Source organism: Talpa europaea, assembly GCF_964194135.1.
Source record: "Talpa europaea genome assembly, chromosome: 6".
NCBI lineage: Eukaryota > Metazoa > Chordata > Mammalia > Eulipotyphla > Talpidae > Talpa > Talpa europaea.
Window position 1 is genome coordinate 67537519 of NC_140072.1, and position 25070 is coordinate 67562588.

A 25070-nucleotide genomic window follows, 5' to 3' on the forward strand; every position below is an offset into this window, starting at 1 on the left:
TACACATTGAAAGTTTAGTTGCTGGAGTTGTTCTGAATCCCCCCTTTTTTTTTAATTTTTTTTTTGAAACTATTCAATTTTTTAAATTTTTTTTTAAGATTTATTTATTTATTTATACATACAAGCACTGAGTTCAGTCAGAAGTGCGGGAGGGTGAGAGAATTCACCAGAGCGGGGAACAGAACAGGCAGAAGGACTGAAGCACACTGCTGAGGGGAGCAGTGGGCGGCACGAGAGGTCTGCGCGCCATGTGGGACCCTCCTCCAGTGGCTGGGGAGCAGCCAGGGATCGAAAGGGCGCTGCAGAGGCTGCGGGCAGCTTCACAACCCAGCGCTCAACCGCTGCGCCACCGGGGAGGCCCCTGAATCCCTTTTTAATTTCACAACTTACTGATATATAGGGCTTTGATAAAGTTTGGATTAAAATAAAGAATTTAAAATCACTTTCTAAAGTTTAAATTTTGATTTATGAATTTCAAACTCTAAATACAAAGGATTGTCAAACTTGATTTTAAATTTCGTTAAAGTTCCAAAATATAATAACCTTACAAAAGAGGTAAGGGGGAAAAGCATATTTTGGTTTATACCCTCTTAATATTGGAAAATATTTAAAAAGTTTATATTTTTATCATTTTAATAAGCTTTGAAATAGATAGAATAAGGGAACCAGAGTAAAATGTATATACTGTGTCTCATTAAGCTCTTATTACTGAAATTATCTTTATTAGGTTGTTAAGCGCATCTCTATTGGTCATTTAATTTTGATGTAACATTTATTCGTTTGAAACTAAAATGAAGTATGAGGTTGATCCAATTCACAACATTCTATTTAGTATAGTTGCTTTGCATTTTTGAGTAAAAGTAGATATTTCAACTTTTTAAAGAAACTATGGATAGAGTTGATGATATGGCACTTTTAGGATAGTGTAAGAATTAATTTGTTCTGTTGTCACTAATAGAGTTCATAAAATATAATCTCTAATGGAAGTATTAAGAATGATGCCCAGATAAAATCAGTAGTTATTCAACTTCTTCAGGAAATTTTGTAAGTTTCCTAGTAGTTAGGCATGTAGCAGTTTAGTAAATAATAAATTAATAGTGGCCTTTATTTTAAAAGAATTTTCTCAGTAGGTGATTTAATTCTTCTTTTAGAGCTGAGGCATTAAACACTTAAGAATTAAATCTAGGAAATGCAAAAGTCAGTATTTCAAACCTCTGTTTGTAAAGCCTATTTCTACTGTGGATTTGTCCTCCTCCTGTAGAAAGATGCTTTGCTTCTCTGCCTTGGCTTTTTTCTTGTTATGGTTTTAGAATATAGGTGATTTGACCTTAGATAAAAGAGTTAAAATACATTTTACTTATATGGATGTTTGTTTTTATTTTCAATATTTGTGGGTAACAGAAATTAACATTTTTTAATAAAAATAGAAATTTCAAAAGAAATACAGTGTATAGATAGAGGAGTGATTTTTTTTTTTTTTAGTAACAAATTTAGTAAAATTTATATTGCCTTAATATAAATTTATTTCTATGGACCAATTAGGCTGCTGATAGTTTACATTGTAGTTTACAAAAAAGGCAGTATACTACTTGTCTTCTTGGAGCTTCTATTTAAATTCATATTGGCATTATCTAGGTTTTACGAACCTTTCATAGTTTTTTTTTTTAATCCTTTTTCCCCCCAAAGATTTATTTATTTATTTATACAAGCACTGGGTACCATCAGAAGCGCGGGAGGGTGAGAGAATTCACCAGAGCCGGGAGCAGAACAGGCAGACTGATGAAGTACACTGCTGAGGGGAGCAGCGGGCGGCAGGAGAGGTCTGCGTGCCATGTGGGCCCCTCGCCTGGTGGCCAGGTATCAAACCAGCGCTGCAGAGGCTGCAGGCAGCTTTGCAACCCAGCGCTCAACCTCTGCGCCACCGGGAAGGCCCTTTTTTTAAAATTCTTAAAGTAGATTCATAACTACATTCAATAATGGCCCATCCTAATTTTGAAATAATGTTTTATAAATCTGTTGTTTTAGTATTAATTTATAGTATCCTATCCTGTTTTAGGAAGCATATAAGGACTAATAGATTAAAATATACACTTAAATGAATAAAATGTATACCTTATTAGGGTTACATTTGCCAGAGACATTTATAATCTTTATACTAATTACAATTATGTTTGTTATATATTTTATCTGATTTCTTTCTATAAAATTTCCTAACTGTGTATCTTTTGATAATCTGTAGGCATTTTTTTTTTTTTTTTTTTTTACTTTTCAAATACTATATTTGTTAGGTTAGCACCTTTGAAGTAAGTGTTTAATTTTCAGCCTCAGCAATTCTAATGATGATTGTATTGCTTGTAAAAATGTAAATGCTAGTTTTGTTGACTGGAATCCAAACCATCTTAAAGACACCTTAGGATGGCCTGGCAGAGAAAGGAAACTGTGATCTAAGCCATATAGATGGCAGGATGTTTGACTGACTTAGTTGGGGAGTAATACAGAATTTAAGTCAGTGAAAGAAATTGGCAGGTAAGTAGTTATTGTGATAATGAAGGGCCTTTGTTGGTAATGGTATATAAATGATGGTATTTATTAATATATCAGTCTAGGCAGTGTACTTGAGTTCAGGCTTTTCTTCAAAAGTACATGTTTCTTTCTATCAAACCTTCTATCCATAGGAGAAAGATAGGTAGGCCCTGAGGATTGGTTTTTTTTTTCCTTTTTTTCCTTTTTTTTTTTTCCCATTTCTGATTGGCATAATAATCTAGGAGAGTATTAGCATATGGTCTTTACATGGCATAAATAATTGACATTTTTGAATGTCCTTTACTGCAATCCTTCAACATTTCATGTCTTTTTTTTTTTTTTTAATTAGAAAAGGAATGATTTAACTGGGTATTTATAAAAATAGTAGATAATTTAGTCAGACACAAAGATGATGAAATTTTGTTTTGTTATATGGTACTAACAATTCATTGTCTAGCATTCCACAGTTAATTCAAGGTTTTCTTTTAAATAGGAAACTGTTTTAAAGAACAAACAAGAGCTTTGTATACCGTCTCCTCCTCCCCAGTTCTACTCAAGTCTTATTGAAGAGATAGGAACTCTTGGTTGGGATAAGTATGTCTGATTTAAAATATGTTTTAGAAATGCCTTATTTTACCTATTTTCAATATATTTGCAGTTTAAACTATATTTTACCCCTGTTTAGTCATGGTGTGTCCTTATAATGAGTGTATCTGATCCTTATTGTGGCTATGAATTAAGGGGATATTATCATTAAGGGAGTTGGTCTATAAGGTAAAATGTTAAGTAATTTGGAAGAAGTAACTTTCATGTACTGAACATACATTTTTATTTTCTTGAGTGATAATTGACAAAACATTGTAATATATTCAAAATGTACAGCATGGATGATTTCGTAACATATACATTGTTTAAGGTGTCCCACAAATGAGTTAATTGCCACACCTGTTGCCTCACACATTTGCCCTTTTTTCTATAGTTTTTGGATCTACTTCTTATTGTTACCATGGAAGGGAGCATTTTAAGAATTTGACCATTTTCTCTGACATTATCCAATGTTTAGTTTTATACCTGTTAGATGTTTTCTATTTGTCTCACCTCTTTAGTATTTGTTTGTTTGCTTTAATCTGTCTTCATTTGAATTCATAAATAATTTTATCCTTGGGAGATAGCTGTCAAAAGTGCTTGCATGCTTGCCTGGAAATTTTTTTTTATATATATTTTTTTAAGATTAATTTTTATTTATTTATTTATACAAGCACTGGGTACAGTCAGAAGCGTGGGAGGGTGAGAGAATTCACCAGAGCCAGAGCGGGGAGCAGAGCAGGCAGAAGGACCGAAGTACACTGCTGAGGGGAGCAGCGGGCGGCAGGAGAGGTCTGCGCGCCATGTGGGACCCTCCTCCAATGGCCGGGGAGCAGCCGGGGATCAAACCGGCGCCGCAGAGGCCGCGGGCAGCTTCGCAACCCAGCGCTCAACCGCTGCGCCAGCGGGGAGGCCCTTGTCTGGAAATTTTTTAAATTTAATATGACCTGTGGGACTTTGAGCCCTATTGGTTATCAGCGCTGTGTCTTGAGTAGAATCCACAAAAGTTTGGGTGGTGAAGTGTGGATAAATTCACTCCAGGGAGAAGCTAGAGGCTTGTTTTTGTTGGTGGTGCGCTTGGGGAAATGCCCGTTTCTTTTGGCTGCCTAGCATGTCTCAGCTCCTAGAAACGGCTATCTAGAATCAGATCCGCTGGCAGCAAATAAGAAAGTATGTAGCCAAACTGGGAGATGGGTGGTGCCCATTGAACTAAGTTGCCATTGAACTAAGTCTGGGAGGGATAGTAATGGAGTGCTTATATGCCCTTTTAAGAGCCCCTTTTTCATTTTCTGTAGTCCATGTAAGCAACACAAGCCCTGTTGGTTCTGAGAGGTAGGTGATTTGAGGCCCATTTCTCAGGTAGCAACCTTAAAAGTGAGGGTACTTAGAAGTATGGATCAAACCCTTTCCTTTTCAGAAGTGCGTTTTGCTGGGGGTGGCCTATATGGTAAGATTGTGTCTCAGTCTTTCCTGTCTGTTTCTATGTATTTTCTCACTTACCTGATGTGTGGGCTTTATTCAAATAGTGTCTGGATTTCTTTAACAAGTCAAGGAAATGAATAAAATATCTGTGTTTGAAAACTTTTGCTTAAACACTTGAAATTAAGATTGTCAATTTTGTAGTATTTTTGACTGTATATACATATATACACAATTATTTTTAGTTAACATATAGTTTGGTCTTTCTAAATTTCAAAATATATAAAGTTTTTTTTTTTTCCCCCAAAGATTGATTTATTTTTACAAGCACTGTGGTACAGGCCAGAGGTGCAGGAGGGTGAGAGAATTCACTAGAGACAGAGTAGGGAGCAGAACAGACAGAAGGACGGAAATATACTGCTGAGGGTTGCAGTGGGTGCGACAGGAGAGGTCTCCTGTGCCATGTGGGAATCTCTGTGGTTGGCTGGGAATCAAACTGGCGCTGCAGAGGCTGCAGACAGCTTCATAGCACTGCGCTCAACCCGCTGCGCCACCAGGGAGCCCAAAATATATAAAGTTTTAAGTACTTTTATAATTTGATTAGTTAGTTAGCTTGAAGGATTCATGTAGTGTTCTCTGAAGGATGCATATGGAAAGTTAAATTTAGTGGTTTGGTATGTAGGTAGTTAAGACTCTCTATGCACCCTGGAAAAATCTGTGGTGGTTTGCTTGATACTCAGTTGCTGAATTTAGTTCCCCTCTTAGTGCAGATATTTAGAAAAATCACTTTTTATGATTAGGTGTATTATATATTTTGCACTCTGAACTGAAGCAGGAATAAAGATATGCCATTTTAGTTCTTTATCACTTAATAATCACTATCAGTACTATTTTTGTATTCATTCTACATATCTGAAGTTATTTAAAATATTAGTAATTTGCATGTCATTTTTAAAGCTATTTTCTGCAGTTCAGTCTTTTAATAGCTAAACTAAAAAGAACCAGAAAATCAAATAGCCATTTGAAAGAAAACAAGGAACATACATTAAGCGCAGAATATATGCCATTTAATAACTTTTACATCATAACCTGATAGCTGAAGAAAAACTAGAGACATAAACTATAAAAATTCATTGTGATTATTAGAGAAAGAAAAGTATTCTTTTGTTTATGTCTCCTGCTTCTTTCTATATTCCTTTTAAGCTTTTTTTATTTAGAACACTAGTTCTTCTCTTCCATGGATCAATTTGTGTCTTTTTTTTCCCTGCTGAATATGATTGTATATGGTGTACCTCTATGTAGGGTTGGGTTGGCCATTCTTGCAGATATGTACTTAAGTTAATCTGAAGTTTTTATAATTCTTAATCTTACTGTCTCTCTAGTTAATAATCAAAGTTGTAGACATGTACTTCAGAATCCTAAGCATTTGTACTCTGGTTCTTACTAACAATTATGATTTCAAGTTTTAGCTGATGAAAACTACTAAAATAATGAGTCCAGATAAGATTGTGTAGTAAGGACTGCTTAAGTCTGTATAATTGCTTTATTTTATTACGTCTAAATTTTATCTTGCACGTAGAACAGAATGGCATTATTTTCATCTGCCACATGCTTGCTCTTCAGGATATCATGCATTTATGGATGTCATCTGAAACAGCCCTATGCAATGCATTTGGTATTTTATGTTTAGGATATCTTTCATTTTATAATACAATACTGTCTTTATGAGAAGTCATGAAAAAATTTTCTCCATTTCATATGTTGAAAAACTCATATTACTTCTGAATATCTGACTTTTCATTCATGGGGAATATGAATCCTAAAGTTTAATATGTACTCTCTTTTACTTGTTTCCTTAGAAATTTAGTTTTTTCCCTACTTTTTAAACCCATGCAGGATGTGGGACTTATGTTTCTGTGTTTTAGTCTTGTCCTTGCATTTGTTCTCCTACTGCTTTTCTTTTGTGCTGGGAATTTTGTTGTTTTGATTCTTGTAAATAGCCTTAAATCCTTCACAGAATGAGTGGTATTAAATATAAAAAAATCATATTGGCTCAATCGTTTGCAGCCTGTCTTTCATTCTGACATCTTTCCTGAAATGGTGTTTATGAAGGTTGCCATTTTATGTCCTTTTGACAAGTTCAGAGGTCTTTGTTCTTGACTTTTCTATTATTTGATGTTAGTAACCAACTTTTCCTTTTTAAAAAAATCTTTTCTTGATTTTTATGACCGTTTTAGGCTCCCTCATTTCTTTTAATTATCTCAGATTTTTCTTAAATGTGCATGTCTCTTCATTTCTTCCTTTCCAACCTTCATAAAAATTAGCCATTTTTAGCTATTTATCACTTTCTAAATTTTTTTATATTGCAAACCATCATCCTTAATTCCCTCTATCTTACCCCCCCCAACCCCCCCCCCCCCCCCGCAAACCTAACCTAACAACCCTACCAAAGTTCTACGCTAACAGCTTGCTTTGGTTCCAGACATTTCTCCAGGTATGTGGGCTGGAACACATCTTGATTCTTTTCATTTATTCTTTTTGAGTCAGTTACCAAGCTCTTGTTAAGGCTGTTATAATGGAAAATTAGGAAGTCCTAACCCACAGAGTCTGGTACACTTTGACATATTGAAAAAAGTGGATTTCAGGAGCCTTAGAATGGTAACATTGACACGTGAACTGTGCTGTTCCCATACTAGAATCGCTAGAATCTTTCCCATACTAGAATCTCTCCCTGCCTAAGCGACTGACTAGCTTCATAATTCCAAATGTCTTTTACAGTGACATAGACAGTAATTTGCATGATAGATTGATTTAAATAATTTTTCACAATCTTTGATTCCTAGACCATCTCAACATGTTTGTATTTTTCTCACACTCTAAATAAATAATAAGCTTACAGTTTTGTCAGTGCAATAATAAAATCTGATAAAAGAATAATCTTATTTTTTAAAGGTAATATGAAGACTTTGCTGTGTTTTAAATTACATAGTTGACATTTCTAATCAACTATAAGTATAAAAAGTTAAGTTAGAATGAAAGAGAAATATTTAAGATATAATTGTGAAATTTTTCATTTTTCCCCTTTATTAGTATTCTTTTTTTATAGTGGTGACATTAAGAATATGTAGTGGACCTTAAGTTTGTTTGCATTGTTGTAATTTCTGTATTTGTTTCAATTCTATAAAAACAACTTCCAAAGTATAAGACGAAGATGGGTATGTGGGTTGTGGGTTATTTTGGGTATTAAAACTGATTCATAAAGGTGAGTGATTCAGAAAAATATCTTGATGAGTTAACTTCTGCTTGTGTTAACATATGACACATTAAAACAACATGAATTAAACAGTTCCTGGAATTTAATAGAATTTTTTGTTGGTATTAAGAATGTACTGGAGTTGAAAATACTGAATGTTTTTGATTTGTAGGTTGACTGGTCTATATCTCACTTTACCTGGGACAGATAGAACTGATTTATCCCTTTTATCCTGAGCCCTTTCAGTTTCAGAAGTATTTCAGTTTTTTTAAAAAAATACCAAGCCACCTTGTTTATAGGATATCTGATGTTTATTTTAATAATCATATGATTCTACGTAGTTCAGAAATTTAATAGCTTACCACAGGGAAGTAATCTGATGGTTCTGTCTTTTGTTAGACAGCATATTATTAATTAAAATGATAGAATTCAGCTACTTAAACCTTCAAATTTGTCTTGAGAAATATCTGAGTTTTGCTAAAATGTGTTATGCTGCTGAAAGATTATCAATATACTTATTAATTCAGATTTTTTTATTAAGTTCATTTTTTGGGTAATGACCGTAATCCATTAATGATATTTTCTGTTTTTCTCAGTGCATTTCAGAGAATTACATGACATATTGGATGTAATGGAGATACTTGTTTATATTAAATTAATTTCATAACTATATCAGGACTTTAATTCTGGTTTATCAGCAGTGTAAACTTGGGCATATAACATAACCTCTCTGAGCCACATTTCCTTTGTCTTTCAAATGAAACTAATGATGCTTAATAATAAGTTTTAAAAAGAGGCATGTTTTGAGTGTCAAATATTCCTTGCGGCAAGTGGGTATAAAGCTGTTAAGATACTCATTCATTTAAAAATGTCAGGACTGAATCTGAGCTGTACAGCATTGTTACTTAATTATGATAATGGTCGTAGTAATTTTTTCGTGTAATACATAAAAACCTAGATGTCAATAAATATGACTTTCATACTAAATTACCTTTATAAATAGGATATACATATATCCAAATCATTGAATAGCTACAAATTAATAGTAGAAAAATTGTTATTTTAAATTGGTAATATATTTATATTATCTAAACAGAATTTGCATGTAGTTTAAAACTTGCATGGAATCAATAAATGTAAACTTGTCTGAAAACATGTTCTCTGTGTTCATATATAGAGCATTAGCACATACATAGAAGTATAAAACTTCATATTCTTCATAAAAAAGCTAATTTGTGTTTTGCAATATATGCAACTGTCTAAACCTGTTATATTCTGAAACCAACACAAATCAGTTATATCTAAATCAAGAAGTTCCTTGAGGAAAAGAATGAGAACAGTGTTAGAGAGTGGACCATGGTGCTAAGTTGTTATTAAGGGTACCCAAATCCTCAATGTTTCAAACAAGATAGATTTTACTCATTTCTCATTTAGCATTTTCAGGCAGGCGGAAGGTGATAGCTCTGTTCTGCAAGATTATTCAGAAATACTGATCATCCAAGAACCCAACCATTGTGGCTGTGCAGTTACCAGCCACACATGCTGCTGACATTTGTATTTAAAATAAATTAAAAATTCATTGTTTATATTAATCAATAGAAAGGGAGAATGAGATAGGAAGGCACAGTTTTGTCATAAATGATACAAAAGATCCATATATCACTTCTGCTTCATCAAAATTTAGTGATTTGCTGGTACTCGTGTGACTAGAAAGGGTTCTTAGCTGGGTGGAGAGTACACTGCTAAAACATGATTTATTTGGGTGCTGGGGTGGTAAGGACTTATTACCAAAAGAAAAAAATGATAGTAAACACTTGAGGACAACTGGCTGTCTAGGTCAAGTGTACTCAAGTGTTCATAATCACAATAAGCTTTTTCCCTTCTCTTCCAAATCACCGTGGATAAAATGTCTAATTTTCATTGACCATGCTGAGATTAACGTAAAAATGTGTTATTTTTGTTATTAGTATTTCAGTTCTTAAAGTGTACCAAAATTAGCCGTATTATCATTTTGACTCCATAGTTTGAGCATAACTTTTATTTTTCTCAGTGTATGACCTCTGTGTCCTAAACTTTGTGGAAAGATGATAATCTTTTATTTGTATGATTGCAAACAAAAGACTAGAACTTTTTTTTCTATATGATTTAAAACATTTTGATGATAATGTGAAGTATGAACAGCACTAGTTGGTGATTTCGTTGTTCCTTCTTTCGTCCCATCCCTCATGGTTCTCTCTGTGTTACTCACATTTATAACCATTCATCACATTATAAACTATTTAGGACTTATAATAAATAGCAGCAGGCTTTTTCCACATTTTCTATTCTCAGTCTTATTCTTTGAGACACACTCTGAAATGCTCGTATTTATAACTTCCATATTTCTACATAATATGCCTATAGTAAATATTGTTTGTTTTATCAATTTTAGGAATTGCATGTTGATTACTATAATAAAAAAGATTTAGCTTGTGTACTACCCTCTCTCTCCATTCTTCACTTTTTTTATGTTTCTATAATCTTAAACAATTTTTAAACTTCTTTCATCTCTTCGGTATCTATAGTGTCTCTTATTCTCAAATTAGCAATTACAAATTTTAGTGATCCTATTTTTCGCTTCTTGTATCTTTCCCCTTTCTACAGCTCAGTTCTTGTCATCTCCTATCAAATTGCAAGGGCCAGATGTATTTACATTAGTTTGTATAACTATAATTAAGTCTTTTAGCTTTTTTATTGTTGTATTCTAAAAATTGTAATTAGTAAGCAGTTTAATATTTTATGAATGCAAGTATTTTTCACTGAAAAGTTAGGCATAGCTATTACAATTTTTTTTTAAGATTTATTTATTTATTTATACAAGCACTGGGTACAGTCAGAAGTGCCGGAGGGTGAGAGGATTCACCAGAGCCAGAGCAGGGAACAGAATAGGCAGACAGACAAAAATACACTGCTGAGGGGAGCAGCGGGTGCAGCAGGAGCGGTGTGTCGCGCCATGTGGGACTCTTGCTGGCGGCCGGGGATCGAACCGGCGCTGCAGAAGCTGCAGGCAGCTTCGCAGCCCAGCGCTCAACTGCTGCGCCACCAGGGGAGGCCCTGCTATTACAATATTTAGCATAATATTACTATTTATAATTTAATTTAAAATTTCCTCTTCTCTCTTTGGTGTCTTATATATGTTAAAATAATTCCCTGAATTTCTTTCAGTATATAAGTTATACACTCTAGTCTACTGGCTTTCTTTTTCTTTTGCCAACCATGTCCCACTTTGTACCATTTGTTCTCTATTTTGTCAGCCAGTACTCTTCTAAGCACTTTGCATTTTTATAAAATTAGTGGGAAACTTGTTTTATTGATGCTCTTTTTATTTGCAATTGGTTTTATTTATACCCTTTTTAAATTCCCTTTTTATAGTAAGAGAGGATATAAATGCATATGCTCATTTCAATATTGTGGTTCATGATGGTTGATTTTTTCAGAGTCAGATGCCCATATATCTGAATCTCGAAGTCATATTGATAAAACTTGATAAAGTCTCATGTTTTTTGGTGGGGGTGGGGAAGTTGGGGATTTGAAACATTTGCAGATATAACTGAAAGAAAAATAATTATATATAAAATTGTTGCTATTTTTATGTAAATGATAAATTTTAATTTTCACTGTTCAAATGCCCTAGACTTTTTATTGATCATTACAATAAAAATTTTTTTCTGCTGACAGATTGTTTTACCTTGGAAGATACATATCTCATTCAGATTTATATCTATGTTTTGTTAGTGTTCCACACCTTTATTGCCCAGCATTTCTTGAAATGTACCCATTTCACCATTATATCTGACCAGTGACTATAATGCATATGGTAACTTTAAAAACATGTTCCCAAGGTTGAGGCTAATGTTAGTCTCTGAACTCTAGTGGTTATACTCTCATTCTGGTGATTAATTGAACAATCTTAGGCTACTTTTTATCTTTACAAAAGAATAGTATTATAATAATGTTAAAAAATATCCTCATGCCCAATTCACTAGTAAATATACTGCTAAATTTGAATCTTTTTGGCAGTAGCTTATGCCAGGCAGTGGACCGTATTTTTACAGAATGATCTATTTCAAAGAGTATTGGTTTCCACTGTAGAAAATTCATGCATTTAGAGCAACTTAAAGCCCAAGCAATTGTGCATGTGCTATCTGTTTAAAATATTAGTCATCTTTAATACATGCCCAGGTTAAGTGTCAGAAGCTATATATTGCTCAACAAGAAAATTTATTGTTAGAAGACTAGGCTGTACCTGTGCTTATACACAGCATTTTCCTTAGAGGATCAATTTGAGTGTAGGAACTAATACCAGTCAGATTTTTGTACAATAACATTATTGATAATAAAGGAGAAGTTCATTGAGGAGAAAAACAAATAAAGGAAGAATAAAAGTCTCATACTGTATGAAACTACAGAAATGGATCAAAGAGTTTGACAGGAAGTTTAATGTGTACATAAGTAGAGGCTGACAGGAACATGCTGTGTATGCCAAAGGTTCTAGTGATGAAAAACTGAAACATAGTGCTCACTGACCACAGCATGAGCCTTGACACACATTGTAAATAATCCAGAGATCTATGACTGCATTAAGCACTAGGCTGGTGTATTAATGGCAGTAAATCTATAACATCATAAAGGGCTGGCATGCAGAAATTCCTCTGATTAATTTTTGTAATGGATTAATAGGAATATAGCAAATAATTTCATTTTAAATACTGTCATTCTCCAACCTCTCCTTTCCCCACACTGCCCTCCCCAGTGTGATCATTTTTTATTTCCTTCTGTTCACCAGACTTGTGTATGTGGATACTTGCTTCAGTACCATCAAATTAACAGCCGAAGATGCTACTGGTAGACAGCATCTCATCACTCTCAAGTTGAAGGCAAAGGTATGTGTTATTAAACTGTTATTGTGGTCAGAAAATACTTTGAGAAATGTACTCAAAGTTTTTATGTAAAGAAGTGCTAAAAATTCATTTTGGAAAGCATCAAAGAATTGATTTACCAGGTTTTTAAAAGCCTACATATAAGGACATGTCACTGTTTCAATTTCAATTTGACCAAAATATATTCTTCATAATAAAAGCTACAAATAAGATTGAGCAGCTTCAAAACATATTGTTATTTTTGTAATATCCTGTATAGAAAAGACTTGGAAGTTTGCCACCATCCCAAGTAAAGTTCTACTGAAGTTTTCACCTTCAACTTTTAGTATGAATTACCTTTGTAGTTCTTTTTCTCTGATCCCCTACCCCCAAATAGACCAACATATACATCATTTTATTGTTTTTCTAAATTTTTTTTAACTTCTGTGTTTTAAGAATTTGTAATGGTTATGGCTCTATTTATGGAGCCCTACAAGTTGATCATCTAGAACTACATACTGATTTTATTAGCACAAAACATAACTGTTTTGTCTTTACTTTTTAGTTCAAGGTTTTGAATTGTGAGAAATAAGTAGAGTAAGCAAGTTCAGCATATTAATCATTTATTTAGTAACCACTAGGGAAACATTAGAATTTGAAAAAAACCAGGACATCTAGCTTTTCTTTTTATTGTTTGGAGGAGTCATCAATCAATTCTATTTCAGAAGATTGCAGTGATGAAAAGATCAATTGTGTTTGTCCTTTTTAAAAATGTGTCTGGCATTTAAGCTTTCCACAAGAGAAAATTAATATATAAAGCTGTACTGGGTGACACAGAAAAGTTGTTATCTTACAGTGCCTCTATATCAGACAAGTTGAGAAATGAGTTTTTCTCTTTTTTTTGTACATACAGAATGTTTAGGTAGGATTTTAAGACTTGTGATAAGTACTGAAAAAATTTATTGGAATAGAAGTCTTATTTGTAAAAGATGTTACATGGATATTTTTGTTAAAATGCAAAAGATCATTTTCCTTTTAATTTTTAAAGGTGTGCTTGTTTAAGATCAAGGTGAAATCTGCCTTTATCCTTCCAAAGGTCACATATTGCCAGTGGCAATGGTTCTGTCATTTCCTTCAAAGCTTTATTTGTTTATATCTAATACATTGATAAGAGTTACTTTGCTTCTGTGAAGACCAAAATGAGATTTTTTAATACATCCTGTCCCGATTTTTTTTTTAAATTAGCCTCGTTTTAACAAGCTTTTCTATTTGCTAAGAATAATGCTTTAAGTCTTTACTGCCTATTACTACACCTAAAAGATTTTTTTATTAATTCCGGTTAGAGACATTATTAGTTGTATTGAGAGTGAGGATGTAACCACACATGGTCCATTCTTCTGCTTTTTCTTATACTTTTCAATTAGATAAAGTGACATTGTTAACATTTCTCTGGAGAATATTTTCAAGTGTCAGTTTTTGCAGCATTGATAGCTGTGAAGCACTTTCATAGATGCCCTGGCAAGAGAGAAGAGAAAGCTTTGAGTTATAATTTATTAGAGTCTTTATTTGTCCATTTAGTTCAGTTTTCATAGAGACCAAAGTTGTCTTTTAGATTTGGTAATTTTTTTTTTTTTTTTTAGGAATATATGCGTCATAGACTATCAGTTAATTATAGTGATAGCTACAACTATATGTTAAGAGTTCACAATCCAAATCTTAATGCAAAATAAATTTTAAAGTGACAAGCTCATTGTTTTAAACAAACCTTAGAATAGGTTTATTTTCATAAATACATAAATATTTCATGTTTTTGCTATGTAGTGAAGAAATGTATTTGTTTTATTCTTGAATACCTACTCTCCCAATTTTGCCACTCCATATTGTCTTCAAAAACTTACAAAGAAAACATTACAAATTTTTATGAGGCACATCCTGTTGATAATTTAATTAAAAAAATAAATATTTGGGATATATGGAATTATTAAAATAAATGGAACAGTTGAATTTTCCTTTTTTTTTTTTTTAATCAATACACACACATGCGCGCGCGCACAAATGTAGTATATCCTGAACTGTGGGGTGGAATTAATCTTTTCTTTAAAAAAGAAATAGCCTAGGACTGTGCCTTTGACCAAGATCAGAACTGAAACAAATCACAGATGTGAATCAGAGACTGAGTACTCTGTCTCCGATGGCCATTTTTGTAATTTGCAATTTGTGTATATTTACTTGGGGGAAACTTCACTGCTTAGATGGTACAGTCACAGAACAGATTGGTTTAAGTTTTCCTTAGAACAGTATATGCTAGAGTCTAAAAAAAATTCTGAATCACAAAAAATACTTGATATTTTATAATAGTATCTATGTTACAATTTAAGTGTAATTGTTCATAGTTATTAATTTGATTTCAGTGTTTCAAGTGAGATTTGAAAAACTATAATTAAAATTAATTACTATGCTTTTTTAAATATTCCTTTATATGAAGAGTTTTTTTTGTTAATGTCAGTTAGACTTCTAAAGTAAAACTTGTGGCAATTTCTGGTGGTTTTATATGTACTGAAGAACTTACAATCAAAAGTTATCGGAATATTGGTAAAGTCATGATGTATTTAGTTTCCATTGTTGTAGTTAGCATTACAGTACACGATTCTGAAAATCAGTATCTAAGATGCCTCCTTCCAATTCATGTCAAATTATCCAGAAGTATATATACATTTATACTTTTTAGGGTCTATGCAGTTATATATAAAAAGTTTATTATATATAAGCAAAATTGATCTTAAATGTGCATATAACACATAAATATAGGCTTATAATTTAAAACATGTACAATAAAACTTCCTTCTTGTAGGTTGTTTTAATTTATTACATATATATTTATGTATTTTCATAATGATATATAAAATATACTTGAAATATATAATTTTAGAAATTATATGGTGGATTCATTTATGTATGAAGGATTTTGTTTATTATAGTCTGCTTTTTTGTTGAACTGTTTGCATACTTACCATTTAGTACACTGCGTCCCACTTGACTGTAGAATTAAATTCTCTTAACATGATCATTGTGTATTTAATGATTTCCAAAGTATAGAAGCAAGTAAAGATACTTAACTTTCTTTATCCACTCTAAATACAGGAAACATTTCATTAACTTCATATTCTTACTTATACTGATGATTTATTTAGGTTATAGAGTAGGTCTTGTTTGCCGTCAGAATTAGTGGGAGATGCAACTCAGTAGTGAACTGTATATTCCATTTTTGATCCATGGAGGTTTCATATTGTTTTCATATTTGTGCATTTCTTGATTCTTTTAACAGATACCCCTTCTCTAAATATAGTGGTTGAGACTGTTAAGATTAAATTTTAGACTGAAAGGAAATTAAATATTAATTAGTTTGATATTTTAAACACAATTAATTGATATTTTAACCACAGATCCACTGTGGTTCACTCCTCACTCCTCAAATCACCTTAGCAACTGACCTAACACTGACTTTAATACTCTTTATCCAAACTGATTGCTTTGGTACCCTCAACCCATCAAACTTTATACCTCCTGAGTATAACTTGAGTAAGACTCAACTCAATGTCTCTGTAATAATAGAATAAAACATTTAAAATGTAACACTTTTGTATTTATAATACTTTTCCTATTCAGTTTTTCAAAAACACCTTATTTGAAATTGTCACAAAAGCAAAAATTGTCTACTTTTTTTTGTTATAGTACCCTACAGAACCACCAGATTGTTTTGTGGATTTTCCTATTCCATTTTCTGTTTCCTGGACACCACAGGTAAATTCTTAAATTTATTTTAAGTAGCTAAAATGCATATTCTGTTTATAGGTTGTCATTATAATTTAGAGGTCTTTTTTGTTTTGTTTTTTTTTTAGTTATAGACATGCCTTCTAGAGTGTTTTTACTAATGAATGGCCTTTTTTTTTCCTACACACACCATTCAGCCTCTAGATATTTATGCTACATTTTAGATCAATAGGAAGAATCTGTTTACAGAAGTTCCTTTAAATTAAAATCCTGAAGAACACTTTATCAGGCAGTGATCAGTAAATGGAAAATTGGATGAAATTTTTTTTTATTGCTAAAACTTTTAACAGTAACAGTTTTGATGCTTTGAAACATTCATAACTGTGTGAAGAATAGAGGAGATGGTTTCTCCTGCTCCTGTGAATTTAATTTCTCAATATATTAATGATACTTAACGTGGTAGTATATTCAGAAGTGCATCATAAACTGTAATATTCTATAGACATAAGGTGGTATGATTCTCAACATGTGTGTATAATTCTTAAAGGTTTGGCAGAATGGTGATAAGGTTCAAAGAAAAATCTAATGGTGGTAGGTATGGTTCTTTTTCAACAAATAAATTGTGACAGTTGAAGCAAAATGGAGAGAATATTTTTATTCTCATACACAGAAAAATTCCTAGTGACATTTCACAAATATTCTCTAAATAGATGCTACTCATATTTTTGTTAGGAAATTTTGTTAGGTTCAAGTGTGAATTTATGCTTAATATTTTAAATCACAAATACATAAGGTAAAGCACTTGTATTTCAAGTTAATTCAAGGAAAAAATTTATAGGACTAACATAATCTTTGTGAAAACTCAGATGGCATTTAATTATACATGTAATTATACAAAACTATTTTTTGTAAAAACAAAGTATCTTTTCAGTGGCAATTGAAAAAACAACAAAATATAGGAAAAGAAAAACCTTTGATTTACTTTTGATATTCTGATGTGTTATATAAAAACAACTATTGATTATTTTAAAGGAATTGGAATTACATGTAATATACATACTATAACTTTCTGTTTTTTGAATATGTATTTTCTCTTTGGCTCAGTGAGCTTCATGTTTTATGTGAGATTATGAGATAACATTCTACCTAGATTGTATTCCTCTTTCTAGAGAGGCCATTTCTAAATTATAATGTTGGTCAAATTAAAGCCAAATAATATATTTTTGATGAGTGTCTTGGTTTGCATGTAGATAACCATACAAATTATCCCCAGACTTGAATCTGTGAAAAAGTTTGCATCTCCACCCCCACCCCCACCCACACAAACACAAGCACACAAACATTTGGCATTTCCCTTCTTATTCTGTCATTAAGCAAATCAGTTTTAAACTCCAGTAGCCTGGAAGAACTTTGAGGGCAATTTCTTTTAAATTTTAAATTTAAATCTGTACTTAATACCAGCTCAATGCCTTACACATAAACATGGAATAATTGTTTATAATAGTAATTCACTTTCAGGTTTTAGATTTAATTGGGTTCTACAACAATTTTTCTGTTTTGTATGGGTTTCAAGAAAACAAAATTAAATAGTAGTAATAGGAATCACATAAATTCTCTTTTTAAATTATAGGATATGCTAAATTTTTTAGCAAAATACAGATAAAAATATGAATACCTTTTTACCCACAGGTCAGTTTGACAGATGTTAATATTTTGTCACATTTGCTTCAGTTCTCTCTTTCTTTATGGATTGTAGGAAATGCATCTCTTTGAGATTTACTCAGCATTGTCACATTGCCTTGCCAAATGGTTATATAAGTTTATACTTCTACCTAGCAGTACATGGTAATCCCCACTTTCCCCAATCCTTTCTGAGGCTGAGTCTTAGTTTAGTCTGACCTTAATTCATACAAAGAATTGATAATCATGTTGTGTTTATAATCTTTGCTTATTTAAATTTTATTATAAAAATTCCTTATTTATTTGTAATAATAATTCTTGGTTATATGGGATATAAGTATCTTGTGTTATCTCTTTAAACTTCGTTTATATTTTTCAGTCAGAAGTTTAAGTGTGATCACATTTAGCAATCTCTTCTTTGTAATTTCTAGTTTTTGTGTTTGGAATAAGAAAATCTTGAGCAAAGTGTGTGGGGACATAGTGGATTTTGGTGGAGGGATTATTGGTGTTTTTGGTGGTAGCTGAGGTGGAATAACATAAATCTGAAGAGGTCAGAACCGAAATCCCTAAATGATATACAGTGTTGTAACCAATGCTACTTCAATAAAAATGATACAACAAAGAAAGGAACAAAAATCTGCCATATCTTGTTCTAAAAAGATACTATCTCTTCTAAAAGTAACACTTGTATATATTTAAATATTTGAGATAGAAATGTGTGTTTACACATGATTTGTTCTTTTGCACATGCTATTAAAATTTACAAAGTTTCAAGAACTATTATTGTTTAGAGTCTAGCTGTACATCATAAACATCTTGGTGATCTTTCCAGCAGTAAGAACTTTGAGTCTTTTAGACAGTATAAGAGTGTTGGCAGTATTAAGGAATATCAGACCTCTTTGCTTTGTATGATCTTTTTTTCATTGACTTATTGGAAATAATTCTGCTTGTGAGAGTTATTTTTTTTAACAGTTTTTAAACAGTTGTAGTTTCAGGCAACATAAATGGTACTATTGCAGTCTAATTCCAAAGTTATATTTTAGAGATTGTAAACAGGTTCCAGATAATTGATTTAAAAAAAAAAATTCCTTGTCTGCGTTTGTACATTTCCTCTTTAGATTCTGTTTTTCTGGACTTTAACTTGGAAGATCTTTATTTTCTTTTCTTTCTGTAAAATAATAGACATGGCTTTGTGGCATCCATATTAAAAATGGGTAATTTTCCTTATGGTCCCTGTCTTCCTGCTGGGTTGATAATGTTTTGATGTATTTTTCTTTTGCTCTGATGAGAGGTCTGCTGCTGCTGCTCTGACATATTCATTTGGATGAATAATTATAACTTGCACAATGTCAAGCTGAAGATGGTAGGGTTTTGTGCGTCATGACAAGCCTAGTAGCCAGTGCAGGTGTCTCACAGCATGATCAGCAACAGCCAGTGTATTCTGGCTCAGAGGAGACATTTAGAGTAGTAAGAAATCAGTACCAAGGGCAAGGCTGCTGCTACTACTGATGCTGTGATATGTGCCAAAGAAATACAAAGTGCTTCTCAAAGACAAGTGACTGCACACCTCTTTTCAGAAATTTACTTTGTTTACCCAGTAATGTAATAGCACCTCATGATTTTAATCTTATTCTGCTTCCCAACATCACAAATACTCCAAAATGTATCTTTAACAATCTGCTACCTTTTGGACTTTCACATACAGGCAGGTCATATATGGGAATACTTTTGACAAAAGAGGCTTTAGAATGCACTAAGGTAAGATATTAAGTGCTTTGATATTAGTGATTGTATAAAAACAGAATCAATTTTCTCCAGGTCACTGACCAGCTCCATGTGCATGTTAAAATTGCAATTCTACCCATTAATATGCTGTTACGTGCAGACTTGGTGGCATATTCTTGCTACAGCACTTGGGATTTTTAGAATTGGTATTATGTAATAATCAATGGTCTTTATATTTTTTTGTCATAGAAATTTCATATTCTTGGAGTCATGGCATGAGTGCAAGAACAAATGATAAAGCCTCTGGCTGATAATCTGATGGTGAATGAAAAATTTGTAATTAAAGGAAATAGTCCTATTACATAGCAGGGAGCAGGATCCATTAGTTAGAGCAGCAGACTAGCAGTTGGTTATCCTGGTTCTGTTTACAGTTCAGCCACTGACTTAATTGTAAATTTCAAACAAGTCACATGATTGCTCTTTGCTTCAGTTCATATATGTATGGAAATCATGAACTTTCTCTCTTTGACAGAGATGTTAAGAAAAATATTTTTGGTTTAAAGCAAAGAGAATGCTGGGGGAACCCCTCAACAGCCACTGCAAGGATGATGTAGATGTTCTTTTCTTGACCTTAATGGACTTTAATGAATTATCTTCCCAATCTTTTTTTTTTTTAGATTTATTTATACAAGCACTGGGTACAGTCAGAAGCGTGGGAGGGTGAGAGAATTCACCAGAGCCAGAGAATTCACCAGGGAACAGAGCAGGCATACTGATGAAATACACTGCTGAGGGGAGCAGCAGACATGGCAGGAGAGGTCTGCCCTCCATGTGGGACCCTCGCTGGTGGCTGGGGATCAAACCGGTGCTGCAGAGGCTGCGGGCTGCTTCACAGCCCGCACAACTGCTGTGCCCCCAGGGGAGGCCCACCAATATTTTTTTTTAAAAGATTTATTTATTTATATAAGAACCGGGGTACAGGCCAGGTGCTTGGGAGGGTGAGAGGATTCACCAGAGACAGAGTGGGGAACAGAACAGGCAGCCCGATGAAATACAGGCTATGGGGAGCAGCAGGTGAGACAGGAGAGGTCTGCTTCACCATGTGGGATTCTGGCCGGCTGGCGGGGGTCAAACCCGCACTGCAGAGGCTCGGACAGCTTAGCAGTGCGATGCTCAACCTACTGTGCCACCAGGGAGGCCCTATCTTCCCAATCTTAATGGATTTCTCTTTGCTCTCTCTGGTGGAGAACTCACAGTACTGGGTTTTTGGTCACTTTTATATTGATTTATTAAATATACTTTTGCCTTCTTGACAGTCTTATTGGTGATACAATGGTATGGATAAAAAGATATCAAAGAGATCAAAACAAAGAAACTCAAGTCTTTGGAATAATGTGTTATGATGGAAGAAATATTAATGTGACCAGATGGACTCAGTAACCAACTACTTCCTTTTTTATTTTTCTATAGCATCATTTATTTTAAAAGTTCCCTGTTTTATTTTTATAGAGAGAAAATACAAATAAACAGAATTAAGAAAATACAAAATCACCTTTAATACCTTCATTTAGAATTGGGTTCTCATAGAATAATAGTTTCGAAACTGTGCTTGTTACTTAAACTATTTCATTTTTTACAATAATGCTGTGTGTTTATTATCCCAGGTAATTATTAGGATAATTTAGTTTTTAGTTATAATTGGGCTTACATTTCTCCATGTCATCTTTATTTAGTGTTATCTTTATTTAGGCCTTTCATGTAAGTCAGTTTCTTAATCCACATAGGGCACATTTTGGTTGAATTTCTTCCCTTATTTTGGGGGCAGCAAATTCTAGCTTTTGTTTTATTGTGTATCACCTTACCTTTTTTATTATTAAGGTAGTATTGGTTAACAACACGGCCTATTATTGGTTAACAACACGGCCTATTATTCAGAAATACATACACATACATCTGAAGAGGTGTATGTGCCACAGCATAACCACTATTGAGGCCCCCAGAAGTCTCTACCATAGTTCATTGTGCCCTCTCTCACCTTTACTTGCAACACTCCTACTCCATTAGTAACCTCAATTTTACAGTCAGGTTACTAGAGTTTGATTTTGGTTTGGTTTCGTCTGACACTTGTTTTGTTTCCTCTATATTCCACATATGAATGAAACCATCCAGTATTTGTATGTCTTCTGGTTTATTTCACTTAACATTACCCCCTCTGGTTATATCCGTGTTGTCTGTTGCAAATGCAAAATTTCACCTTTTCTTTTTTCTTTATAGCTGAGTGGTATTCCTATTCCGCTGTATATATATACTATATTTTCCCATCTGTCCTTGGGCACTGTATGGGTTGTTTTATATATCTTGGCTATTGTAAATAGTGCTGCAGTGAACATAGGAGTACAGATATCCCTTCAAATTAGTGTGATTACATTTTTCAGGTAGATATGTAGGAGTAGAATTGCTGGATCATACGATAGATCTATTTTTAATAATTTGGAAACCTACACACTGTTTTCCATAGGAGCTGGACCACTCTTATACACAACAGGGTTTAAGAATTCCTTCTCCGTATCCTTGCCAACATTTGTTGTTTCTGGACATTTTGATATAGGCCATTCTCACAGGTTTGAGATGTTGTCTCCTTGTGGTTTTGATTTACGTTTTCCTGATAATAAGTGATGGTGAGCAATTTTATGTGCCTGTTGGCTGTTGGTCTTTGGAGAAACGATTAGGTGTTTGTCCCATTTTTGATTGGGTTGTTTTCTCTTTGTTGGGATGTGTGAGTTCTTTGTAGATCTTGAAAATAAACTCCTTGTCATATGTTTAATGTACAACTATTTTCTCCCATTTTGTAGGGTGTGTTTTTGTTTTAATTGTGTTTCTTTCACTTTTTAGTTTAATGTAGTTCCATTTATTTTTTGTTTCCCTTGCCCAAGGGAATTGGTGTCAAATCCCCAAATAAATCACTATGCCTGTGTCTTGAAATGTTTTGCCGAAGAAGAGCTTAGGCAACTTCTCCAAAGAGGAAATGCAAATGGCCAACAGGCATATTAAAAAATGTTCAGCATCACTTGTAATCAGGGAAATACAAATCAAAACTACAATGAGATACCATCTCACACCAGTGAGAATGGCACATATTAAAAAAAAAATAGCTTCAACAAATGTTGGCGAGGATGTGGAGAAAAAGGAATTCTCCTGCACTGCTGGTGGGAGTGCAGAATGGTCCAACCACTATGGAAAGCTGTGTGGAGATTCCTAAACCTGCTGAAGATGGAGCTTCCATATGATCCAGCAATTCCACTCCTAGGTATTTACCCAAAGGACACAGAATCATTAATTCAAAAGGGCACCTGCACCCCTATGTTTATAGCATCACTATTTACAGTAGCTTAGCCATGGAAACAATCCAAATGCCCCAAAATAGATGACTGGATCAAGAAGATGTGGTACATATACACAATGGAATATTACTCAACAATCAAAAAAGATAAACACATGCAGTTTGCAGCAACATGGATGGAGCTAGAAGGGATCATGCTCAGCGAAATAAGTCAGAAAGAAAAAGAAAAATACCTGATGGTCTCACTCATAGCAGGAATTTAGAAAACCAAAATAAGGGACCAGGAAAAGGGCTAATTATAATAAAGAAAAAAATCAAAATTAACACAAGCAGCTATAAACCAGAGACACTCTCTGGGGGTGGGGAGGGGGGGGAGGGATTAGGGTCAAAATAAGGGGAGGGGTAGAATTGTATGGGTACTATAACCAAGATGAAAATGCATACATTGTGCAAAAATGAAAAATGATGTAAAAAATATATAAAATAAAAATAAATAAAATGGGCAACACACTACTTTCCATTGCCCTTACAGATGAGAAGGGCCATTAATAACTACCGTATTATTCACCAAAAAAAAAGAAAAAAAATGTTTGCCTAAGTTTCCTTCTATGTATTTTACAGTTTCTGGTCTTTTTTTTTAATTGCGATAATGTTGGTTCATATTAATGTAATTTGCAAGTGTAGGATTCCGCCTTCCAATGCTGTTACCATCGCACTGCCACCACCAAGGCACCTATAGTCCACCACTATAATCTGTTGTGCACCCTCCCTACTTTGTGCTTGCTCCCCTCTAATCACCCCTGTTACCCCCCCCCACCCCATGTCTCAGTTCTATAGTCCTCTTTCAAGGACTAGTTTGTGAGTTTGTCTTTTTCTAACCCTTTGTCCAGTCTTACTTTTATGTCTTTAGCCCCTTTTGAATTGATTCTTGTGTGTGGTATGAGCTAGTGATCTAGTTTTATTCTTTTGCGTGATACTATCTAGTTTTCCCAGTATCATTTGTTGAAGAGATTTTCCTTTATCCAATGTATACTCTTAGCTCCTTTGTCATTGATTAAATGTTCATATAAATGTGGGTTCATTTTCAGAGCTCAAGTCTATTCCATTGGTCTGTGTGTCTATTTTTATTCCAATATCCTACTGTTGTGATTACTATAGCTTTCTAGTCTAGCTTAAAGTCCTCTTTTTTTTTTTTTAAATCAGTGTTGCTTTTTCTATTCAGGGACATTTGTGGTTCCATATAATTTCAGTAATAATTTTTCTGTTTCTTTGAAGAATGCCATTGAATCTTTGATAGTGATTGCAGTGGATCTGTATATTTCTTTGGATAAGATGGCCATTTTAACAATGTTAATTCACAGGGAATGTCTTTCCTTTTCTTTGTGTTGTCTTCTATTTTTCTTAACAATGTTTTATAATTTTTATTGTACAGTTTAAAAAGATTTATTGCTGTTCTTAATGTGATCAAAGATTTATATTTTCTTGTTTATCATCAGAATATGGGCAAACTTAAACTTAATTTTTGAAATACTAAATTTACAAATTTTAAATGTATTAAAGTTAGACATGAACATAATTTAAAGTTAGGAGTACAAGCCTTTTTTTGGTTTGTTTTCATCTATATAAAACATTTCCTAGACTTTTACCTACTTCTTTCTCCTTTTCCATGGTCAGCCACTCTTGTTAGCATATCCTTTTGGTGTTATAATTTATATTACTACATTTTTTGATAATTATATTCCTTTTATTTCATATTTATAATGTTTGTTTTAGATATATCTGTTCAGTTTTTCACTTTTCCTCTACCTTCCCCACTCTACAGATGCATATTTTTTAACTTCTGTTAGCCATAGGTAGTTATAGTGTGATTGTGATA

The 25070-nt window shown here is 33.3% G+C and overlaps 1 protein-coding gene across 1 annotated transcript in view; it reads left to right on the forward strand.

Moving 5' to 3' along the window:
• FANCL (FA complementation group L) overlaps positions 1–25070 on the forward strand; it is a gene marked incomplete at both ends in the record, with an annotated part of 76907 nt that overhangs the window by 18679 nt on the left and 33158 nt on the right. Inside the window, 3 exons of the mRNA XM_084234344.1 lie at positions 3017–3117; positions 12606–12702; positions 16411–16479. Of these exons, the coding sequence (XP_084090470.1) occupies positions 3017–3117; positions 12606–12702; positions 16411–16479 (267 nt within the window). The remainder of the gene's footprint in view (positions 1–3016; positions 3118–12605; positions 12703–16410; positions 16480–25070) is intronic.